The 25,648-nt window shown below is 50.4% G+C and overlaps 1 protein-coding gene across 3 annotated transcripts in view; it reads right to left on the bottom strand.

Moving 5' to 3' along the window:
- KIF6 (kinesin family member 6) overlaps window positions 1–25,648 on the bottom strand; it is a 375,031-nt gene that overhangs the window by 15,018 nt on the left and 334,365 nt on the right. For all 3 annotated transcript variants that reach the window (XM_046641148.1, XM_046641149.1, XM_046641150.1), the window contains 3 exons: window positions 11,227–11,311; window positions 9,360–9,495; window positions 6,857–6,954 (listed from right to left, as the gene is read on the bottom strand). In XM_046641148.1, the coding sequence (XP_046497104.1) occupies window positions 6,857–6,954; window positions 9,360–9,495; window positions 11,227–11,311 (319 nt within the window). The remainder of the gene's footprint in view (window positions 1–6,856; window positions 6,955–9,359; window positions 9,496–11,226; window positions 11,312–25,648) is intronic.

Below are 25,648 nucleotides of genomic sequence, written 5' to 3'. Positions count from 1 at the left end.
ACAACTGTCGCCTACAGATGCATCTACACCAGGTCCCGGGAAAGTGCTCTGCAAACATCATGCCATTTAATCCTCTCAGTAGCCTCGTTATCATCATTATATAGACCAGAAAAGTGAGGCCTAGAGAGGTTAAAGAAACTCTCAACATTACCCAGCTGCTAAGTGGCAGAATCTGGATCTCGCCACAAGTCTGTGAGCCTCAGAGCCTGTGCTGTCAGCCACGATGCTTTATTAACCAGACCCGAGTCTGTGGTTCCGAGGAGGCACACGACGGAGCTGCATGGCTTATTCCGGCCACGTCCACGGACCAGCTCCGTGCTCCCTGAGTGAGGAGTCAGCTCCAACAGCTCATGCAGATGCAACTTTGTCCACCTAACCTGGCTGCCTGCTGCATGTGCCCTGCCCTGGATGCCTGGTTGCAAACAGTGGAATCCAGCAGTGCCCCCTGGGAGGTGAAGAGGCCGGGATGCCAGTGACATTATGAGGTCCTCTCCCTTGCTTTGGGATGGTCCTGCCTAGATACCACGTCAGAACTGGAAGAGGCGTGGTGGGGACATTCAGGCTGAGAGGTGGGCTAGGGTAGGGACAGGTGCATTGGCTTCGTCTAGCCTGCGTCATCACTCCACAGGCTTGACGATGTGCTGGTCCACCCATGAGTACAGCCCCTTCCTCAGCTCCAGCCTCTGCCCTCTCCCATCGCAGCCAGTGGCAGGGCTTCTCACTCTGCACCTGCCTCCACAGATTCAGGACTGTGAGTCAAACAAAGAGGAAAGGAAATCAGGGCCTGGGATCTTTTCTCTTCGGACGTCTATTTCTGAGCATCTCAGACTCTCTCCTGAGTCTTTGGGAGAGTTGAGGATCTGCGCTGTCTGGTGAGGGCTGCTGTAGGACCAGAGGCAGCCACAAGGTGGCAGGCTCTGCCTGCTTTTCTTAGGAGAACTGTGGCCAGTACTCAGGGCTCCTTCTGAGTGGCTCCTTGTGCAGGCCCTGGGCAGAGAAAGAGAAAGGGCTTTCCAACCTGTGGGTGCTTTGATTACACCAGGTCAAGGTCAGTTTGGAAGCTGTAGCAAGTCTTGCAAGATCAAGCGATTGGCACAGGAATGGCTCAGTAACTCCATGGTTTCCCCACGGAGCCTCTTCTCAGATGCCAGGGAGCCTTCACCGGTGCCAACAGTTGAGGGCTGGGAGCGGGTGGAAGAGGAGCAGAGCTGGACATGGGCAGGGCAGAGCGCATGGTCACACCATGGCAGATGGGGTGTCCAGCACCCTCTGCAGAGGCCCAAGTGCCCAGCCCGTTGTCTCAACCAGCTCACGCAGGAGGGTGGCACATGCGAAGCTTGGGGCTCCTGAGGGAAATGAGTCCCCCAGTCCTGAGGCTGCTTGAGAGTCCCTGGATGCCTTAGCTGGGTTTCTGAGCCTCAGGATCATACCGTGAATTACTTCTGTCCTCTTTCCTGACCAACCAGCCTTTGACAATGAATTCATTTCTCATGTTGACATTCCTTCTGGAGAGAGAACAAACCAGCCATCAGATTTAATGATCTCTTTCTTAATAAGGATTAATAAGTAATATTAATAATAATTAGGCCTCCTGGGTTGCCAATCAGAGTGTTGTGAATTTACTGTGATCAGCCTGCAGGCCCTGAGCATCCTCGGGGAAGTGATGGAATCAGCTTTCCTTCAGAAGCTGAGCAGCAGAGGACCAGTGCCTGGCTGCACCAAGGCTGTCAAGGGAGCCACTCTGGAGCTCGGGGGCAAACAGCCAACTGGACCCGCGCTCTCTGGCTCCAGCAGCTCTTCAGTGGCACTGGCACTGGAACATTTCTCTGCTCATAGAATAATAGAGTCAGAGCGATCTTGATGCGTCTTACAGATGAGGCAGAGAATCCCAAAGCAGAGAGCTGGCTTGCCCAGTGGCCCACTGCTTGGAAGAGCTCTGACAGGGATTTGTTCGATACAGCCTTTGTGAAAGTCTAAGCTGAGTCCAACCTTGGAGGTAACCACTGGTGAGATAATACACACCTTGGAAATCCAAGGTTCCGAACCTCAGGGTTAAGGATCTCTTGGCAAGCACATGCAGGCATCATCTTAAATTGGAATAGCTAACGAATGTCCAGGAATGCCAAAGCCAGAATAGAACAGGCCCTGCTTCTCAGACAACGTGGATGTTGGGGGAGGAGCGGGATTCTGTTGGTGGTTTCCCAAGGAGATCCTAGGAGGCTCTGTCCAGTGGCTAATTCTTAGACCTAAGCTGGCAGCAAAGTGGACAAATGGACAAGGAAAAAGAGTGGCAGCCTTGGCTGATAGGGAGCATGGGAGAAGGAGCACAAAGCACAGGTGGGAAGACCAAAAAAGAAGAAAGAGAATGTAGGGTGGAAATAAAGATAGGTAGAGTGCGAGAGAGGAATAAAAAGATGGGAAAAGAAGGGAGTGAAGGAGTAAAGCTGAGAGAAAAAAGGAGGGAGGGAGAGGGCAGAGAGCAGGAGGTGGGAGGGAGGAAGAAATGCCACTGAGCAAAGATGAAGCTGTAGCTCTTCATGTTATTAACTAGAGTTCAGAACATCACATTCGCTTTCCGGCCTAAGTTTTCTCATTCGTTAAATGGGAGGATTGAATTCAGGGGTTCTCAATAGAAATGGTGGGGCCAATATCAGGGAGTTCTGGTTTCTGGTCAGGGGCTGGCCTTCTAAGCACACCCAGATTTGCTCTTTGAAAATCCTGGCCCCTTGAAAATCAGACTGTGGACACATGGAAAGGCAGGAGGCCCCTGGCAGGAGGACCTGGCATTCAGCAGAATATACAAAAAGCACGCTTGTATGAAATAGTACGGAATATGGGCTGGAAAATGGCACCTCCTACTAAACAGCAGAATACACAGGTGCTCTTGAAGGGCGGTCACTAACGTTAAAGGGAGTTGACCCGAGGAGTGAGGGGGTGGCCAGACGCTGACAGGCCCGGTCAATCCTGGAATCACCATTTATTAGCTGGGGGACCCTGAGCAAGATAATTAATCTCTCGGAGCCTGTGTGTTCTCATCTGTAAAATGGGGACAAGGATAGCACCTATGTCACTCATTTGTGCAGTGCCTGGCCCAGAGGGCCCTTGATAAATGGACAGGGGATATTATTACTGTAGAAGAAGAAAGCCAACGCTGTCTCCTTGGAGGATGTAAGGACATCAACAACTGATCCTTTGCTGTTGGCTGTTTGCAGAGAATGTGCAAGAAGCCACTAGGACCTGGGCTGGGTATCCCCTCTGCTTCCCCTCATAGAGCTCTGTGAGCTCCTTCCCGCCAGATCGTAGAGAGAGGGGCAGGTGAACAGCAGAGCCCCCAGACGCTTTCCCTCTCACCTGTCTACTGTCAGCTTTCCTCCCCCAATTTTTGGTATCCAAACTACTGTGTGGGCGAGAATTTAGGAGTGCCAACCGCTTACAGCTTAGGCGTCCTAACAAACATTGTTCAGGACTCTTGGGTATCTCTGCCAAGGGTCAGCGATCGGACCAGAGCACTGGCAGCCACCACAGAGGACGGACGGGCCTGAACAGTGCTCCAGGGCCCGCCAGAGAGCCATCTCCCCAAAGACCCTCCTGCCAGCAGTCATCAAAGGGGCTTGGGGCTGAGCTCTGGGAACATGATTTTGGGAAAGGTCCCATGGGTGATCTGATACCTATCTTTGAAATCAAGATTCTGAACTTCACTTGGCAGGCACAGTCTATTTCTACGTTATAGCCCTGGAGTGTGTTTACTGGGCCTTTCCACGCACGCGCACACACACACACACACCCCCGTGCGCTTCACTGTGTTAGAAAAGAGGCTGGGGAAATAGCCAGGGCTTCTGCGCCTCATAATTGGGAGGAGAGCTTATTCTTGTGTGGCAGACACACGAGAGGCTCGGAATGGAGCTGGAGCAGTGACTGGGGGAAACACTGTCCCCTTGGCTGGCCTGGCCCAGTGTTTTTCAGACATGCTTTGTGGAGTCCTGGGATTTCAGGGATGGGGCCCTGTGTGGGGAGGCAGGAAGGTATACGGGGCTGCAAACTCAAGCGCCCCAGTGAGTGCACCCAAGTGAATGCACAGAGAGGGCCCATGTAGGACATTTATGCTAAGATGCCTGTATTGTTATGGAGCAGTGCAGCTGTCTACTTACACTGCCTTTTATTTTTGAATTAATGGCCCAGTTTTTCAAGAAGTTTTAGGTTTATAGAAAACTTAGCAGATAGTGCAGAGAGTTTCCATATAACCCCTCTCTCCCTCCTTAGTTTCCCCTATTATTAACATCTTGCCTTAGGGCTGTACATTTTTTACAACTGATGACCCAATACTGATACATTATTAACTGAAGTCCATAGCTTATGTGGGGGGTCACTGTTTCTGTCGTACAGTTCTGTGGATTTTGACAAATGCATCAGATCACATAGCCACCATTACAGTGTCACACAGCATAGTTTCACTGCCTTAAAAATCCCCTGTGTTCCCCCTTTCCACCCTCCCCTCTCTCCTTGGTAACCACTGATCTTTTTACTGTCTCCATAGTTTTGTCTTTCCCGGAATGTCATATAGTTGGAATCGTACACTATGTAGTCTCTTCAGATTGGCTTCTTTCACCTTGTAATATGCATTTAAGGTTCCTTCATGGCTTGATAGCTCATTTCTTTTTAGCACTGAATCATATTCCATTGTCTGGATGTGCCACACTTTGTTGACCCATTCACCTATGAAGGACGTCTGGGTTGCTTCCAGTTATGGCAATTATGAATGAAGCTGCTGTAAACATCTGTGTGCAGGTTTTTGTGTGGACGTAAGTTTTCAACTCCTTGGGTAAATACCAAGGAATGTGATTGCTGAATCATATGGCCAGAGTGTGTTTAGTTTTGTGAGAAACTGCCAAACGGTCTTCTAAAGAGGCTGTACCATTTTGCATTCCCACCAGCAACGAATGAGAGTTCCTGTTGCTCTACATCCTCGCCAGCATTTGATGGTATCATATTTTTGGATCTTAGCCATTCTAATAGATGTGTAGTGGTACCTCATTGTTGTTTTAATTTGCAATTTCCTAAGGACATATGAGCATCTTGAGCATCTATGAGCATATATATCGAGCATCTTGTCATACACTTGTTTGCCATCTATATGTCTTCTTTGGTGAGGTGGCTGTTCTGATATTTTGCCAATTATTGTTGACTTTTAAGAGTTCCTTGTGTATTTTGGACGCAAGTCCTTTATCAGCTACATGTTTCACAGAGATTTTCTCCCAGTCTGTGGCTTGCCTTTTCATTCTCTTAACAGTGTCTTTCGCAGAGCAGCATTTTTAATTTTAATAAAGTCCAACTTATCAATTTGTCTTTTATGGATCTATCTGCATTGCCTTTTAAAACAACAGCCTAGCCAAACAGAACACACCTTGCCAGCTGTTGACCCTGGGCTTAGGGGCTTACGTAGGAGATGTTTCCTAAGACTAGACTACCAGCTGAAGTGCTGGCACGGCAGGCAGGTTGGGGGATGTGGAGATGTCCAGGGAAAATGTCAACCAGGTGGTGGAGGGCTCACTGACTGGCTTGTTTTTTTAAAGAGTAGTTTTAGATTTACAGAAAAGTTGAAAAGATAGTACCAAGAGTACCCCATACCCAGTTTCCTTTCTTACATAATCTTATGTTCTTATGGCACATTCGTCACAACTAATGAACCAATGTTGATACATTGTTATTAACTAAAGCCCATACTTTATTCAGATGTTCTTACTTGTTACCTAATGTGCTTTTTCTGATCTAGGATCCCACCCAGGAGAGCACATTACATTTTGTTGTCGTATCTCTTTAGGTTCCTCTTGTCTGTGACGGTTTCTCAGAATTTCCTTGTCTTTGATGACCTTGACAGTTTTGAGGAGTACTGGGCAGATATTTTGTAGAATGTCCCTCAATTGGGACTTGTCTGATGTTTTCCTCATGATTCTACTGGGGTTATGGGTTTTTGAGAAGAAGATCACAGAGGGAAATTGCCATTCTCATCACATCATTTCAAGGATACCATCTGGCACTCCCCCTCACCCTGTTTAAAAGCTCTATTTCACATTTCTAAGTGAGAGCTCAGCTCCTGTTCAAACCCAGTCAAAGGATCGCTCCTTGGCGGTGGAGGCTGAGGCCCCACTCATGCTGCCCTGGCCTCTGTCATGACAGTGCCGGGTCTGTCTAGGGGATGGAGGATGGCCAAGGCATGCGTCACTGGCTCTACCACCTGCGCTGTGTGGCTGGAAGGAGATAATAGCGTGGACGGCATGGGAAGGAACCTGTCTTCAGAAGACGGTGTGCAGGGCAGCAGAGTCCTGGCTGGACCATGTCAACATTCAGGGAAACTGGCCCTGGGCTGTCCTCATGGAGGCCGTCCTCACGGGAGGCTGCCCACATCTCTCCTGAATCTGTGCTAGGACGGAGTCCTTTACCAGAGCTCCCCTGTATCCCGGCAGGCCGACCACCAACATCCCCCCCTCCCCCCGCCCCCGCCACCAACTCTCCCTCCCTCTCCCATGCTACTCTCCCCTCCCCCCTACTGCCAACCCCTTCTTCCTGCTCAGGGGGCAAGACCAGGGCTTGTGGGTTAAGCTGCTAGTCTCTTGCGGCCATGGCAGTAGGTCCAGCGGCTGTCAGAGCAAGGGGGAGAGGACTGAAGACTGAAGAGGGTGCTCAAACGAGCCTGAAAGCCACTGTAGGGCCCAAGCATCTACAACTGATTTAGCAGTAAAAGCAGTTCACCCTGTCACATCGTGCAGCCCACGGAGAAACCAGAGGAGCCGGAACGGCGGAGGAGAGGTGGGAGCCCTTTCTGGGTACCCTCACCCCGTCGGCAGAGGGCGCTCCTTACCTTTTGTCAGAGAGACACTGGGCCCTTTCGTGCTGGGCCTCAGGTGTCTGCAGAAAGGGCTTCATGGGGTTGAGGGCATTCACCGTGGGAGAGTTTACCTGTTGGCCCAGGAAGGAGATCACAGTGTTAGCCTGACTCTAATGACATGGGAAAACGTCCTTGATGTATTTCTTAAGGGGAAAAAGCTAGCTATAGAAGTCGGTAAATACAACATACATGGGAAAAAATAAATCTAAACGTAGTAATGACCATCATGATGGGCAACAAAATATTATCTTGGGATGGCAGGATTACAGGTAACGTTTGATTCTTTGTGCTTTTCTGTGCTTTCTAAGTTTTCTAAATTGAGCATGTATTACTTTGTGTAGTTTGGGAAAAATGTTTAAAATGTGATCTGACAATTCTCCAGAGGTCCTTTCTGGTTTGCTTCCTCTTGTCCCAAAGAGAAGCTGCCAGAGTCTGGAGGAATCCACTGAGCAGTTCCTGTAGGGAAGCAGCTCCGGCAGGCGCCCTGAGACCCTGGCACGTCTCCACTCAGGGCTCCGGAGCAAGGCTTAAACTGCAGCTTCCCTGAGCCCTGGCAGAATGCCCCGTGACTCCCCCAGAACAAGAATGCACAGGAGGCTCACGAGGAGCTGCTCCCAGGCTATTTCCCCTTGTCTCCCGATCTCCCCAGGATGCTGTCATGGGACAGTTTCTCATCGCCTCTCATGCTCTCTGCAGGTTTATGGCTTTCCACCTCACCCTGCTCAGGGTACACCTGCAGCTATAAAACTGCCTAGTGGCGGGATGGAATTGGCTCCTCAAGGTGGCCCATCATCCCTGTTGCAGTCACCTGGTCCTGTTGGTTTCAGTGACATCCTGTGGGACAGGGGACACATGGAGTTGTCACCTTTGCCTACTCTGGCTTTCACTGTCTATGTAAATCATAAACTGTCCGAATCTGTCAGCTCTGCCCAGACACTTCTGAGTCACACCGGACGAGCCGCATTGACTGTTCAGTGGCTGAAGGTCTCATTCTCTGATGACCTCACTAGGAAGGGTCTTAACTGGAGCACAGACAGAGGCACCGTGAGCATGGATGCGAACCAATTACATCTTTATTTTTCCTGACTTCTACCTGAGATGGAGCATTTCTTTCAATGATAAATGTAGACAACAAATCGTAGTAATATTAGCAGTACCAGTGCCTTGTCACCAGTAGAAATCACCGATATTTTCATATTGCCTTACAGTTATTGCAGAAACCTTGAAATATTGTGTTCATCACTACTTTGAAATTATGGCAAATTATGGGCCCACCCCTAGATCTTATAGTAATGCATTTGTAAAGTGGTATGCACAGTACTATACCATAACTTTGTTTTAAAAATATATCGAGAACTGTATTTCAGTCTTATTGGTGTTCTTTGTCTTCTTGTGTATTTAATTTTATCCAGATATTCTCCTCTATTGTCTGGACACATGGCTACTTGGTAACATACTGGTTACTGCTTGATTGTGTGTCCTCAATCTTTTCCTGGCTTTCTGTTTCTTTGTCCTTAAAATGAGGGGATCTGCCTGTTAGATCATCTCTAAGGGTTCTGCCAGCCAAGCAAGTGACAGGATTAAGTGTACTTTGTCACTTCCATTGTGCTACAGCTGAGGAGTCGCACGAGGACAGTCAGAAGTGGAGGTTTGTACTAACAGGTTGTTTTAGCCTTCATCATACTATAGAGAATGTCTAGGAATTTGTCTAGGAAATATGCAAAAGTGTACGCACAAATATGTCACCAGTGAAAAACCAGAAACAACCTAAATATTAAATAATAGGAGACTGGTTAAGCAGATGACAATAAACCCACATGATGGGACAGTGACAGCCATTGGAACACCCGTGGAGGACAACAGCGTGGAAGGGTAGTCGTGCTGTACAGTTAAGTGAAAAAAAGCCATTGAGGCACTGAAAACCAATATGATTCTATTTTTATAAAAACATAGGGATGTATATGCATAGAAAAAAAGATGAAATAATATAAGCCAATATGTTAATATTGGTTATCCTTAAGTGGTGGGATTGTGGTGAGTTTTACTTCCTTGTGTTTTTCTACATTTTCTAAAATTTATGTAATTTATATATATATATATATATATATATGAATGACTATAATAAACAAAACAATCACATTGTCAATATGATATCACTGGAGAACATCACAGACAGCAGTGATGGCAATCCACTGGTTTGGGGAGCTATGCCCTCCATCCCCACCTTTCCACGTGTCAGGCACCAGAGCAAGGAAGCACTGAGCCCCGACCATTTGCATTCCTCGTTACTAAAACGAGCACTTGCTTCGTGAGCCAGGGCTGAGAGCAGGGGTGCCTGTGGGTCGAAGCCCCACCTCTTCTGCCTCTGGCAGCCCCATGGGGGCTGTGTGTCTGACCCCTCCCCAGCTGCCCTGATGTTCCCCAGGCCACAGGGGGAGGGGCGGCTCTGGGGCAGCAAGGGACACGCTGCCAATACCTGCAGGCTGGTGGCCTCCTCTGCCCACCAGGCTTCAAACTCTTTCTGCAGCTTCACCTTGGCTTTTTCCATGAGAAACTGCAGGTGCTCAATCTCCACCTTCAGGGCCTTCAGGCGCGTGAACATTGCTTTATATCTACAGTGGGATCAGAGAAGAGTCTCAGAAGTCACGGGCAAGGAGGGAGGGCTGTAAACGGACCGTCGCTGCAGGGCCTGGGCCTCAGAAGCCTGGCACAGAGGCCTCGGCGTGGCGCCAGGGTTTGAGTCCCTCATAAAGCAACAGAGCCAAGTGTTTCTGTCCAGGGCCCACGGGGCTCTGTGTGTGGGCTGAATGACCCTTCTCCTCTCAGAAGGCTAACTACCATCACTGAGCACCTACTCAGGGGCAGCCTTGCTCTCGGCCCTCGACATAGAGCAACTCATCTCATCGTCTTCACAAGCCCGTGATGAAGATCCTGTTGTCATCATCTCCTCTTCACGGATGGGGAACCTGAGGCATGGAGAGCTTGAGTAATGTGCTCTATGGCACAGAGCTAATGAGCAGAAGGGCCAGGATTTGAACCCCAGCCGGCTGGCTCCAGAACCACAGTCTTAACTCCCTCACCCTTCTGCTGGTTCCCCTTCACTCGGGAGACCAAGAGCGACAACTCATTTGTTACTCCATGTGTGCGTTTGGGGCTACAAGGAATTAGAATGTGTCTAACAGGAAGCAGGTGAACAGCCAAGCTGCAGAGACCACTTGGCTTCTGAGATGACCCTGAAGTCATCTGAAGAATGTGGGCCAAGGAGACAAGATGGGGGTGGAGTAAAGACGCAAGAAGAATGGTTTGGAAAGAAACTGAGAAAAATAAGTGAAGCGAGGGAAAACGAGGACAACTGGGGAGCCAATCCCAGTGGTGGAGAGCCACAGTGGCACGTCCAGGAGGCCAGTGTGAGGAGGCCAGCACAAGGCACGCTGGAAGGAGGATGCTGGCAGGAGAAGACACAGTGCATAGTTGTCAGGAGGGACCTGGAGCCCAGCCACACGGAGCTGTGTTCTCCTCAGGTCTCGGGATGGCAGGAGCGTGTGTGTGTGGTGGCAGTGGGGAGGAGCAGTGTGATTGGGTTTGCTCAGGATGCATGCCTAGTACGCACAGGGGTGGCCTGTGTTTCAATGACACCATCAGCTCCTTGAGGACAAGGAAGGTGACTTGTTTGGTCTCCCAAGAACCTCTCCATGGCATGGAGGAGACAGCAAACGTTTGCTGAATGCATAAATGAATGAATGAACTAAAAAGTTTGACTGGAGTGTTCCGGGAGATTCTGGGACCATGCTGTGTATCAGCAATGACCACATGTCTGTTTACGCTGGAGGTTCCTCACTCTGTAAGTGAAATCATTTTGGGACCCCAAATGGCTGCAGGAGAGTATGCTGTTCTCAGGACACCTCACAGATAAGGACACAAGAGGGAAATGGGGCAAAGTGCAGGCCTGAGGAAGACCTCCACGGTCGTACTTCTCGCCCCTAGATGGCAGTAGCAGACAAGACTAGCTGCTTGCAGAGCTGCAGCCTGGGGCCTTGGGCTGGAGAGCGTGACAGCAGCAAACCGGCCTCCCTGATTGGTAAATTCCAGCTCCAGGGCCTGCTTCGGCTTCTGCTCCCCATTCCAACCTCACACATCCTAGGGTTGCCGCATTTCACCGCTGCCTGCTCAAAGGCAGCACCTCCTCCAGCTATTTGAGGACCTGGCTGCAGGACACCCTTCCCCGAGTAGCTCCAGCCTGGGTCGGGGCATGGCCACTCTGCCCTGCCCTATGCAGCGCCAGGTGGTCCCTGAGAGCCCTCTGAGGCTGGGGTCAGGGCACTTGTGGCAGAATGAAAGGGCACCTTCTCTTTTCTTCTTCCACCTGTGACCTCAGCTTCTCTTCCACTGGGTCCGGCTTTGAGGGTGCGGCAATGTTTTCCGAGATGCCTGTAGAAGGGAGATGCCGAAGGGTTACTCCAACGAAGAGGAAAGGAAAAGGAGAAGTGTGATATTTAGGGCCGATGACAGGGTCAAAGTGCATCCCAAGATGAAAGGGGACGCTGTGACTGCCTTCCCGGGCCTCTTTGGATGGGAACCTGCTTTGGCTTCCTCCTCTGGATGGCAACCTCTGCTTGGCTGAAAGCCCCCAGGAGACGCTTCCTTGAGTATTTCCGCTGTCCCTCCCATGACCCAACATCTGTCACTGGAAGAGAATTCTTCCTTAAGTCGCCACTAATCCTTTTACTATTGAGTTCTCTCATTTCCTCTTGCATCCTCAGGGAAGATGCAAAATTGCACTTCCCCATCCTTTGATACAGAGCCCTTCACAAACCAAGAAGACATCGCTAAACCATCTCACGTCTTTCTTTGCATCAGCTGATGTGCCGAATTCTCTGGCCTCAAATCATGTCTCCTGTTTGTGACTTCCCTCTAAAGCGGTTCCCAAGCCGGATTAACGCAGGAAATGCCAATATGCAACCAGCGCTGAGCACCACACTCAGAGGCCCGTAAGACAGGGCCACACCGTGGCAAGGCCTTGGGGAAGGCAGTGTCCCCATGTCCACTGACCACTGCTGTTTGTTGCCTGGTGCCAGCCCTGGCTGCTGGGCTTGTCTGGAGCCTGTCCTGTCCTAGCCTGGTGGCAGGGGGGTAGTCTGTTTACCTTCCTAGGGTCTCTTTGTGGTCACACTGCACTTCTTAGGCTCACAGAAGGCACCTGTAGAAGTCACACAGCCCTGCTTTTTACTCCGTGTTGGCGAGGCTACTACGGGCCAGGTGTTCTCTGGACATGATCAGACAGACGTCCTCCTTCTAACACTTATTTGAGGTAATATTGTTCCCATTTTACAGACAAGGGCATTGAAGTTCAAAGAGGTTAACTTGCCCAAGGCCACACGCCCAACTTCAGGAACCTGGATCCAAATCCAGGGTTGTTTGGCTGTAAGGGCCCTGGAGGCAGAAATTCCCTCTGCAACCTTTCTGGTCATCTGCTTTCTGCCCAGATACTTCCCGTGGTGGGGAGCTCACTACTTTGCATGCCAGTGCATTTCATTGCAGGCAGCTGTTTCCTCTTACTTGGCGCTGAGACCTGCCCACTAATTTGCTTTCACCTCTACTTGGGATCTTTGGAGTATCCTAGCATGTCCTCCTTGTTAATCTGATGGTTCTTCAAATATACTAGCAGCAACAACAAAATACCCTACGTGTCTGGAGCTCTATTCTCAGGCTGACTGCCCGGTTCTCTCATCTGAGGGCTCAGTGACATGGTTACTTTCCAATTGATCTTAGGTATAGAGCCTAGATCTGGACAGAAGACTCCAGATAGGCCCGAGAGGAGCAGGGTGCAGACAGCTTTTAAAAATTTATGTTCTATATTCTCCAGCAGGTGAATTGCTAACAATGACCACTTACTGAGTACCTTCTATATGCCAGGTGCTGCCCTATTCTCCCAAGCACTGGGCTAGGTACTCTGCTCACCTATTTCTAATTCTCAAAATAACCCAGCAGGGAAGGCCTTACCAGCTCATTTCAGTTAGATTCTGAGGCTCAGAGAGGGCCATGGATAACCCAAGATCACACAGAGAATAAGTGGCAGAGCTGGGACTTGAACCCAATATTTTCTGGTTCCAGCCAACACTGTTTTTGTTTTTCAGCAGCTTTGTCATCCTCATGGCCATGTCAGTTTGTCACGGGCCTCTATTAAGCTTGTGACCAGTTTAAACACTTTCATATTTTTATGAATGGTTGTCAAAACACAAAAGTACATCCTCTTTCAGTATGATTGCCCTTTTGATCCCAAATGCAATACTTCCCGTTTATTGGGGGTTCAGGCTGCCAAGAGGTCCTTATTCTGTTGCGCCTTTATTTTCTCCCCTTTGGCTGCCTTTTATGTCATTATCTACCTCACTGATAAATATGCTAAGTCGCTCAGGATTCTGTCCTTTATCTTCCAGGCACCTGTTACTCTTTCTCCCTTGTGTCAAGTAACAACTGTCACTTGTAAACTGACTGAGCAAGTGTCTGACTCCATCATCTAAACACAGGGGATGCAGATACCATAGACTTCCCAACTGCAGATGGCACTGTCACCCATGCTGGTGCATTTTATCGGCCCTAATGAGCCAGACTGCCTGTTGCTGCTGCGCCTCAGGGGCAGGGCCTGGCCTCTGCTCCTCCTGTCACCCCAGTACTTTGTTCAAACTCCACGTCCAGCACGCACTCAGTGCTGCCATGTTGGCTGGCCCTTGTCCTCTTGGGAAAATGTCGGACAAGATAAACTGAAGGAAGGATCTTAATTTCAGACTGATAACAGGACTTCACATGGACAGAATATTTCCTCTCCCAACAGTTTCAGAAATGGGCAAACATATCCTCTAGCCTGTTTTAAAAAAAAAAAGCTGTGAATCTCCTTCCTCCTTCTAACAGCTTTTGACCCCACACCAAGGGAAGCCCTGAAAAGTCCCATGAAGTCCTTGCTCTGTGGTGAGGGCTGGGCGTCCTGCAGCCGCGCACCGCGTCAGAGACCCCTGGAGGCGGGTGAAGGCAGGGCTGCTGGGCCCACACAGGCGCATCCCCTCCAGCCTGGTGAAGGCAGTCTCTAAGGGCCTCAGGAACGGACAGAGGATAGGGGGAGGCCACGATGGGCTGGTCTTCCATGTAAAAGCTGTAGCTGCCCCAGCATGAGTGCAGAGCCCCTTCGCAGGAGTGGGGCTTTTGCCTCACCCCATTGCTGGCTGTCTTTCTCTGGGCACCTTGCAGTTTCCCTGGCAGAACATAGAGTCACGGGGGCCTTGGAAATGTGAGGGGTTTTCCAGGAGCCAGGGACAAGGAGAGCATTCTGGATGCAGTTGACACAAGAATGGAGATGATGTCAGCTACCATGTGTGGGGCATGTCCTTGGTCCCACCCACTGTGCCACCTCATTTAGTCTCATCACTCTCGCTGGCAGATATTATCACCTCTGTTTTCCAGACAAGAAGACCAAGGCTCATGGTGACCAGGTGGCTGGTGCAATGCCATAAAGCTACCAAATAACAAAGTTAGGTTTTGAATCCAGGGCTAGTCATTCATTCACTTACATAACAAATGTTTATGGTGTTGACTATAGGCTGCCCCCATTCCAGGAGCAGTCTACTGGGGATGGTGGAAATTAAACCAACAAAAAAATTGAGTTTATGATAAAATGCCTGGGGTTGAAGGGTGCTATGAGGAAAGAGAAAGCTTTCTTTTCTCACAAAGCTATGAGGATAAAAGGTGGAAGCATTGCTGTGTTAGGTAGGGTGATCAGGGGCCCTCTCTGAGGAGGGGACATTTGAGTAGAGACCTGAATGAGGGGAGGGAACAAGCACGCAGGACTCAGGGCAGAGTGCAAAGGGCCTGAGGTGCATCTGCTTGGTGCATCTGAGCACCAGGGAGAAGGCCAGTGTGCCTGGAGTGGTTGGCAGGGAAAGAGTGGTGGGAGCTGAGGCCAGATCACCCAGGACCCTGTAGGCCATGGCAAGGACTTCGACTTTGAGAGAGACGAAAGGCTCAAGCATTTTAAGGAGAGGAATGGCTGGATCTATTCCTTTGATAGCTAAGCCAAGGGGCTCTTTTGCTGATCAAGACGAAGCTGTTCCAAACTGAAGAATAGTTAATGTGAGGTGGCGCCAGGATGCTGTAAGCCTGTTGAAAGGATCGGGGGAAGAAAGCTGGGACAAGGGACTGTGGGCAGCCAGAATGAGGGCACAGCATACCCCCAAGACACAGGCTAGCCACGTTGTCATGACAACCACAGGGGCCTCTTGCCAAAGGTGATGCCGCGTAGTGCATGCATTGTAACCCCACCAGGAGACAGCCCCTGGCTGCCTCTGATGCTTCCTGAGGCTTGGCTTATCAGTCCTCTCGGGCTGGGAACTGAAACAACCGAACAAAAGCAGCTGAGCAAGAACAGAGGGAGTAAATCAAGGACACTGGTGCTTTGTAGGTCTCCGTGCCCACTGGGACTGTGGCCAGGGACAGAACCTCTAGTCACCTGACAGGAGGCACAGGGAGCCTTCCTTTCAAGCGCAGGAGTCTGGCTGGGACAGGGCACAGGAGGTCACAGCCCTGAGTGGCCTGTGAGGTCGCACTGTGGGCAGCCACTCCAAAGCAATGCCAAAGCAGGAAAGAAGGTCTCCATTCCAGCGGTTGGGGGTCCGAATGTCACACTCGGAGGAAGCCCTGAGCAGTCAAATAGTAACGAGGCTTCCAGCAGGGTGCACATAGCCCAGGCTGACCCTGCCTCTGAAGTGTCAGGTGTTTGGAAACTGGCAGCATGAGGACAAGAGGGCCCTTGCTGGGAATGCCAGACTCCTGTGGGCCCCTCTACCTGGCATGATGTCTGGGGCACTGGAAAGATCGCTGTAACACCTCTTCCCACTCCTCCATACTCTCCCCTCAAACACCCCCCTTCACCTGTCCCAAACACTTCTGTACAGGTATTCGATGTCTGAAACGTCCAGGATCTCATCTCTTTGGTTCAATGGCTCTCACTGAGGGTGTACCCAAGCCTCAGTGGGGGAGCTTGCAGAAGCCCAGAGACCCCTGGGCCCCACTCCAGACCGACTGGGTCAGAATTTGCAGCGAGCTTCCCCTGGTGAAGCTGATGATAGCTCTTGTTAAGAAACGCCGCTCAAGGCTTTGAGCCCAGTTCCAACACAAGTACTCCACGCCAGAGTTACTGAGAAGGCAGGAGCTACAGTGGTTTAGACACGATTGCATACGGGAGCTAGCGTGTCCCTTTGCCCCTGCCCACCTTCCAGACCTGTGGGAGCCACTGTAGAGAAAAGGGGTTCTGGGGTCTGTAGCAAGGAGGACACATTCTCTGTGAGGCTGGAGCTGCCTGCACACGGCCCTTGTAGAGGGTAGATAAAATCTGGGTAATGATACCCCTGCATGGCTGCTCCATGGGTCAGGTACCTGATGTGTCTGATCTTTTATAATCTTTACAACACCCACTGCAGATGGGGAAACAGTTCTGACCGGGAACGTAATCTGCCCAGGATCACACTGCTGGTAATAGAGCTGGGGTCAGCACCCAGCTCTGACTTCAAAGCCGGTGCTCTTCCCTCCGTAAGCGATTCTAACAATGAAGGAAGCCATGCGGCAGATCACTGAAGTCTGTATTGACTTGTCCTTGCTCTTTGAAGGCGACGCTCTTTTCCATGAATGCCTTTCAGATCTGGGGCTGGAGCTGAGAGAAAGCCTCGGTCTCTCCCGAGGCTGGCCTGTGACGACTGCCCTTCACTAACGGATCCACAGCCTGCACCCTGACCCCTCTTGGCCTCTGCAGCTGCCTGAGGGTGTGAGGAGCTGTTGGTACCCACTGGAGCCTGCCCCTCTGCAAGTTCAGCCCCCGGAACAGCCAGAGCCAGCCTGTGCCATCTGCTTGACAGTGGGCCAGAGTCCTAAGGAAGGCAATACTGAAATTTCCAACCAGGCACCAAAGCCGAAAGGGGCCCTTTAGACTTCCAGAGAGCAAAGGTCATGGGGCCCAACATGGCCATGGCTCTGCCAGTGCCCTGTGTGGGAGGAGGCCGTGAGTTATGTGTCTCTACCAGGGCGGACGAGCCACGGTGGGGGGGGGGGGGGGCATTCCAGCTGGCTGCCTCAGCCGTGCAGCTACTGATTCATTTGCTCAACACCCGCTCTGGCCTCCTTGGGGCTAAACTGTCTCATGGAACCATAGATCATCCAGCCTCACCTTGTTCGAGAAGTCAAAGTGCCTATTCTCATGGAGATGGATGGTGTCAGGAGCTCAATTACCACAATGGTCAGCAGCTCAGGGGCAAAGATTCCAGCTTCCCAGTCAGACCAGTTCCTGTTTAACGGCTTAAATTTATTGTCAGCTGGAGTAATCGCACACTGACGGGTGCTCAGTGCCACCATCCATTTTGGTGTTGATTTTGTGTAACACCTTAGCTGCCCCTAGCCCGCTCTGACTTAAGGGCGTGATGAATGCCCTGCGGACCCCTGGCTGTGACTGATAATTTCTGGGCTTGTTCACACCCACAACCACAGGCCCCGCCCTCACTGCCCCGTCTTCCCCCTGGAAGAAAGGGCTGCTCTCTGAGAGGAGGGATGGCCAGACTTTTGTACAATCAGGATAGTTCCGTAGCCCCGTTTCGGGGAAAACTCAGGCCCAGACGCCCCCTAATAGAGGGCTGGCCATGTCTCTTCCTGCTGGAGCAACTTCCCCAGCTGCTCGGCCGGCCTCTTGGACCAAGATCACGCCCCTGGGATGGCGGCCTCTCTGCTTCCGCATTTGCTGCTTCTTCCCCACGTGTTCCCTGTGGAGGACGCGGACCACACAGAGGGTTGGCATGCATTAGGGTCAGCGTGGGCTTGCAGGCGACATAAGGGAGCCCTAGGAGCATACTGCACCCACAGGAAAGACATTTCTAGTCTCGTCACTCTGCTTCAGCTTGACACAGGGGTCCTTCCGCGGTCACCTCTGCTCAAACGGGAGCTCTCTCTCCTGCCTCTCCACGGTCCTTTCTGCTGCAAACCCAGATCCATCTTTTGGTTTCTGGGCAGCATTTCTGGTTGCAGCCACTCAGAGCCGGGCACAGTGACCCTCCCACCAAGGCCCCGGAACCTCTCCCCCACCCCACCCTCTGGGGTAGGGTCTGTCCTGCCTGCTTCCCAGCCCACTGAGGCTTCCTCACTCCTCAGATGCCTGCTCGTCTTTTAGAACACGGGGTTTCTTTCCAAGGCCGGGTCCCTCGGTAATTCTACTCTCTGTCACTTCAGCCCCACCAACCACTGGTGACCACCTGCCTGTCTTGGTGGCTTTTCAGAGAGAAATTAGCAGGAAGCTTGGCATCCCTAACACCCACTTACAGCTTTGTCACACTGGAACCAGCTGGTCTGGCGTGTTCTCAGGACATGGCCCACCTGTCGGGGACGGCGGTGTTTCTCATGCCTGTAAGAGCGAGCACGGGCCTTCCTCCCATAAAAACCTCTGGTGACAAGGGTTGGTCAGGTTTGGTTGATTCTCCTGACTGGTTTATAAGAGAAATTTCAGGACTTTTAGGAGTTGAGTTGAGAATCCTTAATGAAACTGTCTCTCTCCACTTTTGGAAGCTTATCTGCTCCTAGCCAGTTTGTAAGCCAATCTGTTCACTTGGCAAAAATTTATTACATATGAGAGTCAAAAGTGAGTTCTGAGACAGACCACAGATTAGAACTGGCATGTTTGCAGAATAAGATGGCAGGAGCTGGCTAGACAACCAAAATGCCCACATGGATGTCAGAAAGGGGCCACAAGAAATTTTTGAAGAGAATTTCTTAAGAGAGAGCTAGCAATTCGCCTTAAGCCCATCTTATCCTCTTTACTGGGGGTGATGTATGTGGGGGTCCTTCTCCTTCCCTCAAACGTAGCGAGGGGGCTTGAGGGAGAGAACTCAGAAAGCTTGACAAGAATCCTTGGAAATGTGCATGTGTGTTGTGTGTTGTGTGTGTGCTATATGGGTGTATGTGTGTGTATGTGTGTGTGTGCGCACGTGCACAGTGGACAGAGATCTGATTCCCATTCAGGAACTCTGGAGGGTAGGGCACGGGCTGATGATGAGCTAGAAGCAAGAGCAAGGAGCTGCTGCTGCTCTCCTACATGGGCGACAAACACGGAAGAGAGCCAGGTTAGGGTCCCTTTAGATCAGTGGTGTGCTGGTAGCTGTTTAACAGCCAGCTCTCCAAAACGACAACCCTGACTTGTACTGTTTGCCGGTTTCTATGGTGTAAATGCTCCCATCACGGCCGATTTCAAGCTACCAACATGTTGTTCCTGAATTTGGAGCAGGGAAGAGATGCACACTTAGAGGGTCTAAGCACACCACTTAGACCTTAAGCACACCACTTAAGACTTAGATCTTTTTTAATAGGGTACCTAGAGGGGCAATGGGACCTTGGTAGGAAGAACCCGGGCAGTGGACCACAGGATGCCTGGGGGCTGTGCGCTGGACCTATTCCGCATTCCGTTTGCTCCTCCAAAGCCACCCTTCACTCCCTTCTCCTCCTCTGCTTCTTGCCCCAGGGTGCTGGCTGCTAGAACAATTGGCTTCCTTACCCTCTGCCTTCTGGCTGGGTTCAGCCAATGGGGAACGTGGACAAGTGACTGGAGGGTGGGAGGAGAGAGAGGCTGAGTAGTTCTTTCCCCAGACATCTCTGCAGGGGCCATGAGCCGGAGACATCGCTTGACTGGAGGTCACAGCTCCCATCAGACGGACGGGGCCTTCCTGCACAGCCCTTTCTGCCTTCCGGTTCCAGTAACTGCCACTCCTCCTGCCTCCTCAGGCTTAGGGGTGGCAATGCTTCCTGCCTCACTGCTGTGACTCCCTCCAGGCGGCTGCGGTCTCCCTTGGGGTTTCCCTACATTGCTCACACCTTTGTCAATGGCCCTTCTTCAACTCTCTTCACAATGCCTGTTTTAGGTACTGCCATCTGCTTCCTGTTTGGACCCTGACCCACACAGGCTCAAAGTGGGTAAGCAACTGTCCCAATAAGGTGCATCCCCTCAGGTCAAGGGACCTGCTGGTGAGGGACCTCCAACGACCCAGGAAAATACCCCAAATGAGGAAGATGTACCCTAAATGTAAGCTTTGAACACCTGCCAGGCCCAGAGAGCACAAAGCCGTTACAAGAATGCCAGTCCAGGGAGATCTGTGCCAGCTGCCTTTCCTCCCCCTCCCTTTTCGCTCCAGCTCCTTCTTGGGGAAACTGAGCTTAGCAGGCTGAGGGAGGGAGGGAGAGAGAGAGAGAGAGAGAGGGAGCTGACCATATCCTTTTCCTCCTGGCAGTGGGCCTTAGTGGGAGGAAAGGGAGAGAAATCTTAACTTTGAGTAAAATTTGAATTATTGAGACTGTAGTTACAATATGAAATAACCAATGCATTTCGTTTTGTTTGCAATTAGCTGAGCTGCCCAATATCCACCCAGGGGCAGAGGGAGAACCGCCCTCCCGTGAGGATTTAAGGAGACAGAGGAAGAGAAACACAAGGGGGCCTTCAGAGCACCCCCCACAGTGCTCCATATCACTCAGTGCGTCAGGCCGCCGTCTTCAGCCATCTAGTCCCTGCTGGAGAATACGAGGCACTCAGAGAAGAAAACGAGAAGTGGTAAATTTTCTGTTCTCATCTTTAAGTGAAACGATCCTGACGTGAGCGGAAGTGAGGGAAATTGAAATCGTCAGAATTGAATTGGGATCTGCCTTTTACTACTGCTTCTACTATCACAAGGATTCCACCAAACAGTAATTTTTGTTTGATCTCCGAATCCTTGGAATCTAATCCTTCATACAGTTCTGGAAATTATTACAAAACATTTCCAAAGACAAGAAAAGTTCAGAGAATGATATAAATAACACCCACGTACGACCTTCGTATTTTGAAAAAAATTTAAATAGTTAGCCACAGTTGCTCCAGTGTTTGGTGTTTTTTTGAACTAGAACATTACAAAGTTGGTAGAAGCCTCCTTTGTGCCCTCCCCAGCCCGCTCTCCTCTCTCCCCAGGAGAACACCATCCTGACAGTGTTGCACGGCCTTCCCTTTGTGCCTTCATAGTCTCCCTCTGTGTCTTTAATGTCCCTTAAACAGAACCTCGCTGTTTCTTGACCTAAGGGAGGTGGTGCAGGTGTGCTCTTTATAAATATTTGTTGGACTGCATTTCTGTACATGTATGGTTTATGCATTTTTCCACATTTTTGTTATCTTTCACAATAAAACAAAGCTCCCGCTCCCCTCCCCCAATAGATTGTATTGAAAGTTTCGAAAAGCATTGAAAGAATTTACACCAATGGTATCATTCCATTTATATCCTTCAGCAATTTTCTCTTTCCATCACCACTGTGTTTTTGAGATTTATTCACATTGCTACATGTAGATCTAGTTAATTTATTTAAAATTCTGTAAGGTGTTCCACCATGTGACCATATCACAGCCATGGCTCATTTACCCATCCCCCAACCGGGGGACCTTTGGCTTGTTTCTCCTGTTTTTGTTTGTTTGACTGTTTGCTATGATTAGAACAATGCTGTGATGAACACCTTGACATCTACGTGACACCTTCTCAGTGTGTATTCCTAGGAATGGAATTGCTGGCTTATGGGATATGCAGAAGTTCAGCTTTACCAGATATTGCCAGAATCATCCTCAAATGGTTGTTCGTGGACTTTAACTATACAATTCACTTCTCCCTGTTCTATTATCCTTTTTTGAATGGAAAGTTCTCTGCTCTGTTTTGTGGGTCTCCTGCCCACAGCTCTGCCCTGAAGTACTCCTACATACGCCCATCTTGGGTGGGCCCCTGGCTCCCTACGACAGCTCCCTCGTGGTTTCCCGGACAGACACCAGTATTTTCAAAACACCACTTAAAGCTTTCTTTCTGTTGGTTGTCTGGACACACAGCACCCACTGTGTCTGAGCACAGACGGCCCTGGCTTCCTGTTGGTAGGTCTTCCCCAAACTCATCATTAGCTTCTGTGGGGAAATGGAAAGGTCTTGCCAAGCTCATTGTACACGCAACAGAATTGTCCCTAGGAAACAGCAAGACCTTTTCTAGGCTGAGATTTGTCAAGGCCAAAGGGTGAGTTTGACCATGGGAGAGGACAGGTGGAGGGGCCAGCCACAATGCATTTTAGTCTAGAAATGCAGAGGCTAGAATTTTGTCTTCTATATGTTTGATTGTTATGGACTGAATGTTGGTGTCCCTTCAAAATTAATATGTTGGAATTGAATCCCCACTGGGATGGTGTTCAGAGGTGGGGCCCTTAGGAGCTGATTAGGTCCCGAGGGTGAGGCCCTTACCAATGGGATTACAGCCCTTATAAGAAGAGGCCAGAGAGCTAGCCCACTCCTTTTCCATCATGTAAGGACACAGCGAGAAGCCAACAGTCTGCAACCCAGGAGAGGTTTCTTACCAGAAGCCAACCATGCTGGCACCCTGATCTCAGGCTTCCAGACTCCAGACTCTGAGAAAATAAATTTCTGTTGTTTATCAGCCACACAGTCTATGGCAATTTGTATTAGCAGCCCGCACTAAGACATTGGTCAAATGCCTAATTCATTTGAAGGAGCACAGATTTGCACCATGACAAAAATGTTGCTGGCCACTGGTTGCAGGTCACATCAGTGATCAAGCGCTCAAAGCAACAGACAGCCCCCTCCTGGGGTTTGGTTGTACTTTTGCACGGAAGAGTGGTTAATAGTGCCTGTGAGCAAATTGGGTGAAGAGAGGTGGTGACTGTGGGACTGTGGTGACCTCCACCAGTTATGCCAATTGGTGCTGGTGGCCCAGACTGTGGCAGGCTCTGTGGCCGGGGGCTGTGCCCACTGCCTGTGCATTTGGTTTGTTTGGTTCCTGGCACTCAGAGTCAGAGTCCATGATGATTCACTGAGCATCTACTCTGTCCTCGGCTCCATCACATATACCTCGCTCGACACTTGGTGCAGCCCTGTGGAGTAGATGTTCTTCTCTCACGGACAAGGAAATGGAAATTCAGGAAGGTTAATAGACTGAGGTCACCTGACCAGCAAATGGTAGAGGCGCGATTCAAGCAGGGCTCTCCTGATATGAAGGCAAGTGCTCTTTTTAGTAAACTATAGTTGCAGTTCAAGACCAGAACCAGGGCCCATGCCCAGAGCCTCCTCTGTTCTCTGGAAGGACTGGCAAGGGAATCTGGAATGACTCAAACGGTCTGGAGCCTTGGCAATTGGGAACTGGACAGGGAAATGGGGGTGGGAACTCCTCCTCAGTCCCAGCCTCCATCTTGAGCCTGGAAATTTGGCCAAGGACCCTGTGTCACTGAAGCTGGTCGTATCATCACAAGCACTGTGGATTGGAATAATGGTGAGACTTTATCACTGGTCTTACAGAGCCACCTGCGTCCTTTTGGAATCAACTGAGACGCTATCTCAGCCTTTGGGACAGCTGCTTTATTTACATTCTGCTTTTCTCCAAGGGGTCGGCATTTTGGTCATTCATTTCCGAGAGAATGAAAACATCTCTAATCCATCCCAGCCCTCACATGTCTCCTCACCAAGGCTGTGAGTGTTTCCTGTGCATCTTAAGGAAGTCTGCATTCACAAAGAGGTAAAATCATGGCACTTGAGGGCGGAGGCATGTTAGATTCATATGTTCATTCAACAAGCAATCAGCAGATGTCAGCTAAGTCTCAGGATTGTCCTGGGTACAGAATATCAATTGGTCCAATCACCCCATTTTACAGATGTTGGAACCTAGGCACAGAGCCCCTTAGCTGGTGCCTGGGGCACATTTAAGGCAAAAATTTGATCCCTTAGATATCACCGATTGATTCAACAAACATTTACAGAGGACCTACTGTGTGCAGATCACTGCGCTCAGGGTTGGGGAAATAGTTACTCCATCCATTGGGGCAGACGGATAAGAGACTACAGTGTGATACAAGGTAGTCTCAATGTAGATACAATGTAGAACTTACACAATGTGCTAAGTTCTCTCACAGAGGCATGCATTCCCTGTGAGCCCAGAGGAAGTGACAGCTCTGGGGAAGGGAAGCTGGGACCATCTGCCTTGAGAAATGTCTTAAATAAGCCACAAGGTCAGGAGGGAGGAAGATGTGTTAAGTTGTAGAACCCTTTCTTCAAACAAAGGCTGAATGGCAAAAAGAGAAACAGCAGTGGCTTTTGTTGAATCTGGGTGGGTGAAAATCCTGGGGCCCTGCTGCCTGCACACTGGCTCCCCTCACCTTCACGTTATGGTCCCTACAGGGCTGTGCAGAACACCGAGGTCCCACAGAGCCCATTTTGAAAACCACTGGGCTAGATGATGCTGGCGGGTCCCCTCCAGTTCTGTCTCAATCGGTGGTTCCTCTCCCTGGAATTCCTGGTTTCACATTCTGTCTCGATCATACTAGGTTCTCAGCGGAGTCTGTTGAATAAATGGGTGATAGTCTGGCCTTTGGCTTTCTCTCAGATTTGTTGTCCCCAGGTGCAGAATTCCAAAAAGCATTTCAAGGCTCAGTCTGAAACAATTTTACACCAAATGGGAGAAAGTAGCAACAGCAGGGGCCTCTCTTTGGAGAAGAGCAGAGATGCCACAAGAGGTCACTGTAGGAATTCTGTTTGGGAGAAAAGAGCTCCTCAGAGGCCTCTGACGCTGGAACAACGTGGGGGGTGGGGGGGGGGGGAAGGGGCGGGGCGGGGAATAGGGAGCCTTCAGCTTTGGTGCCTTTCCCAGTCCTCCTAAGGCCCCTGCTGGGGCTTTGGAGCTGTCACTGCCCGATTGTCAGGGTCAGGTAGTACACTCCACCAGTGGCAACCCAAGGGCCCCACAGGGCATTGCAGCCACAGTGGGCTGCTCTTGGACACTGCTTCTGTTCAAGGGGTCTTTGCTCCTGGGGTGGTGAGAGGGATGGGGGAAGGGAAGGGAGGACTAGTATTCAAGAGGCTAGAGTTTTGGGGGCAATCAACAATGCCTTTTGGAACGTGCTAATGTCATGTTTGTGGATTTTTAAAAAATTTATTAATCATTATTATTGCTATCTTCTGTGACAGTATATGAAAAATATACCCACAAGTAGAGGTGATGGAATGTTCTAGTAGGTTATGTTTTCACAGAAGTTGGGTCAAGGGATAAACGCAAGAAAGCTGTGGTGTCATCCAGTGTGGAGCGCTGTGTGGGGCACATCTGTGAGCTCCTCAAGGGCAGTGATCTCCCCACTTCCATTTACCACAGAACAGAATAACTGACTGACCACCTACTCCCAAGGGGCCAGGTGGGGTCTGCACGATATGTGGTCAGTGTGGGTCTCCCTGGGGTAGCCTGGGCTTGGGCTGGAAGCATGTGTACCCAGAAGAACAGCCCAGCGCAGGGGCAAGGCGAAGGCCTGGGTGGGAGGGGGGTGGGGTGGAGTACAGATTATTGACTCCTCAGTCAGTTAGCAAATGCCACGGAACTCGAGTTGCTGCCTGGGGGCTTTCTTTTCCTAAAAGGCCTCTTTGACCAGGACTTCCTTGCTCAAAAGTGTTCAGTGGCTCAGCTGCCTGTAAGATAAATGCTCAGATTCAAGGCTCTCAGCTAAATGGCCTAACTAACCATTTTAGCCTTTCCCTCATCTGGTCCACCTCAGAGCAACTCCCCAAGAAAGACATCCTCCCCTCCCTGCCCCACATACAGAAACAAGCACATACCGCACACACATATACACCCCCCATGCACCCCCCACATACCACACACACAGCCCAAAGACACGCAACACACCCATACCACATACATGCACACCACACAC

This window comes from Equus quagga, chromosome 15, assembly GCF_021613505.1.
Source record: "Equus quagga isolate Etosha38 chromosome 15, UCLA_HA_Equagga_1.0, whole genome shotgun sequence".
Classification (NCBI taxonomy): Eukaryota; Metazoa; Chordata; class Mammalia; order Perissodactyla; family Equidae; genus Equus; species Equus quagga.
Note: the sequence above shows the minus strand (reverse complement) of the source record. Positions and strands in the feature narration are given on the sequence as shown.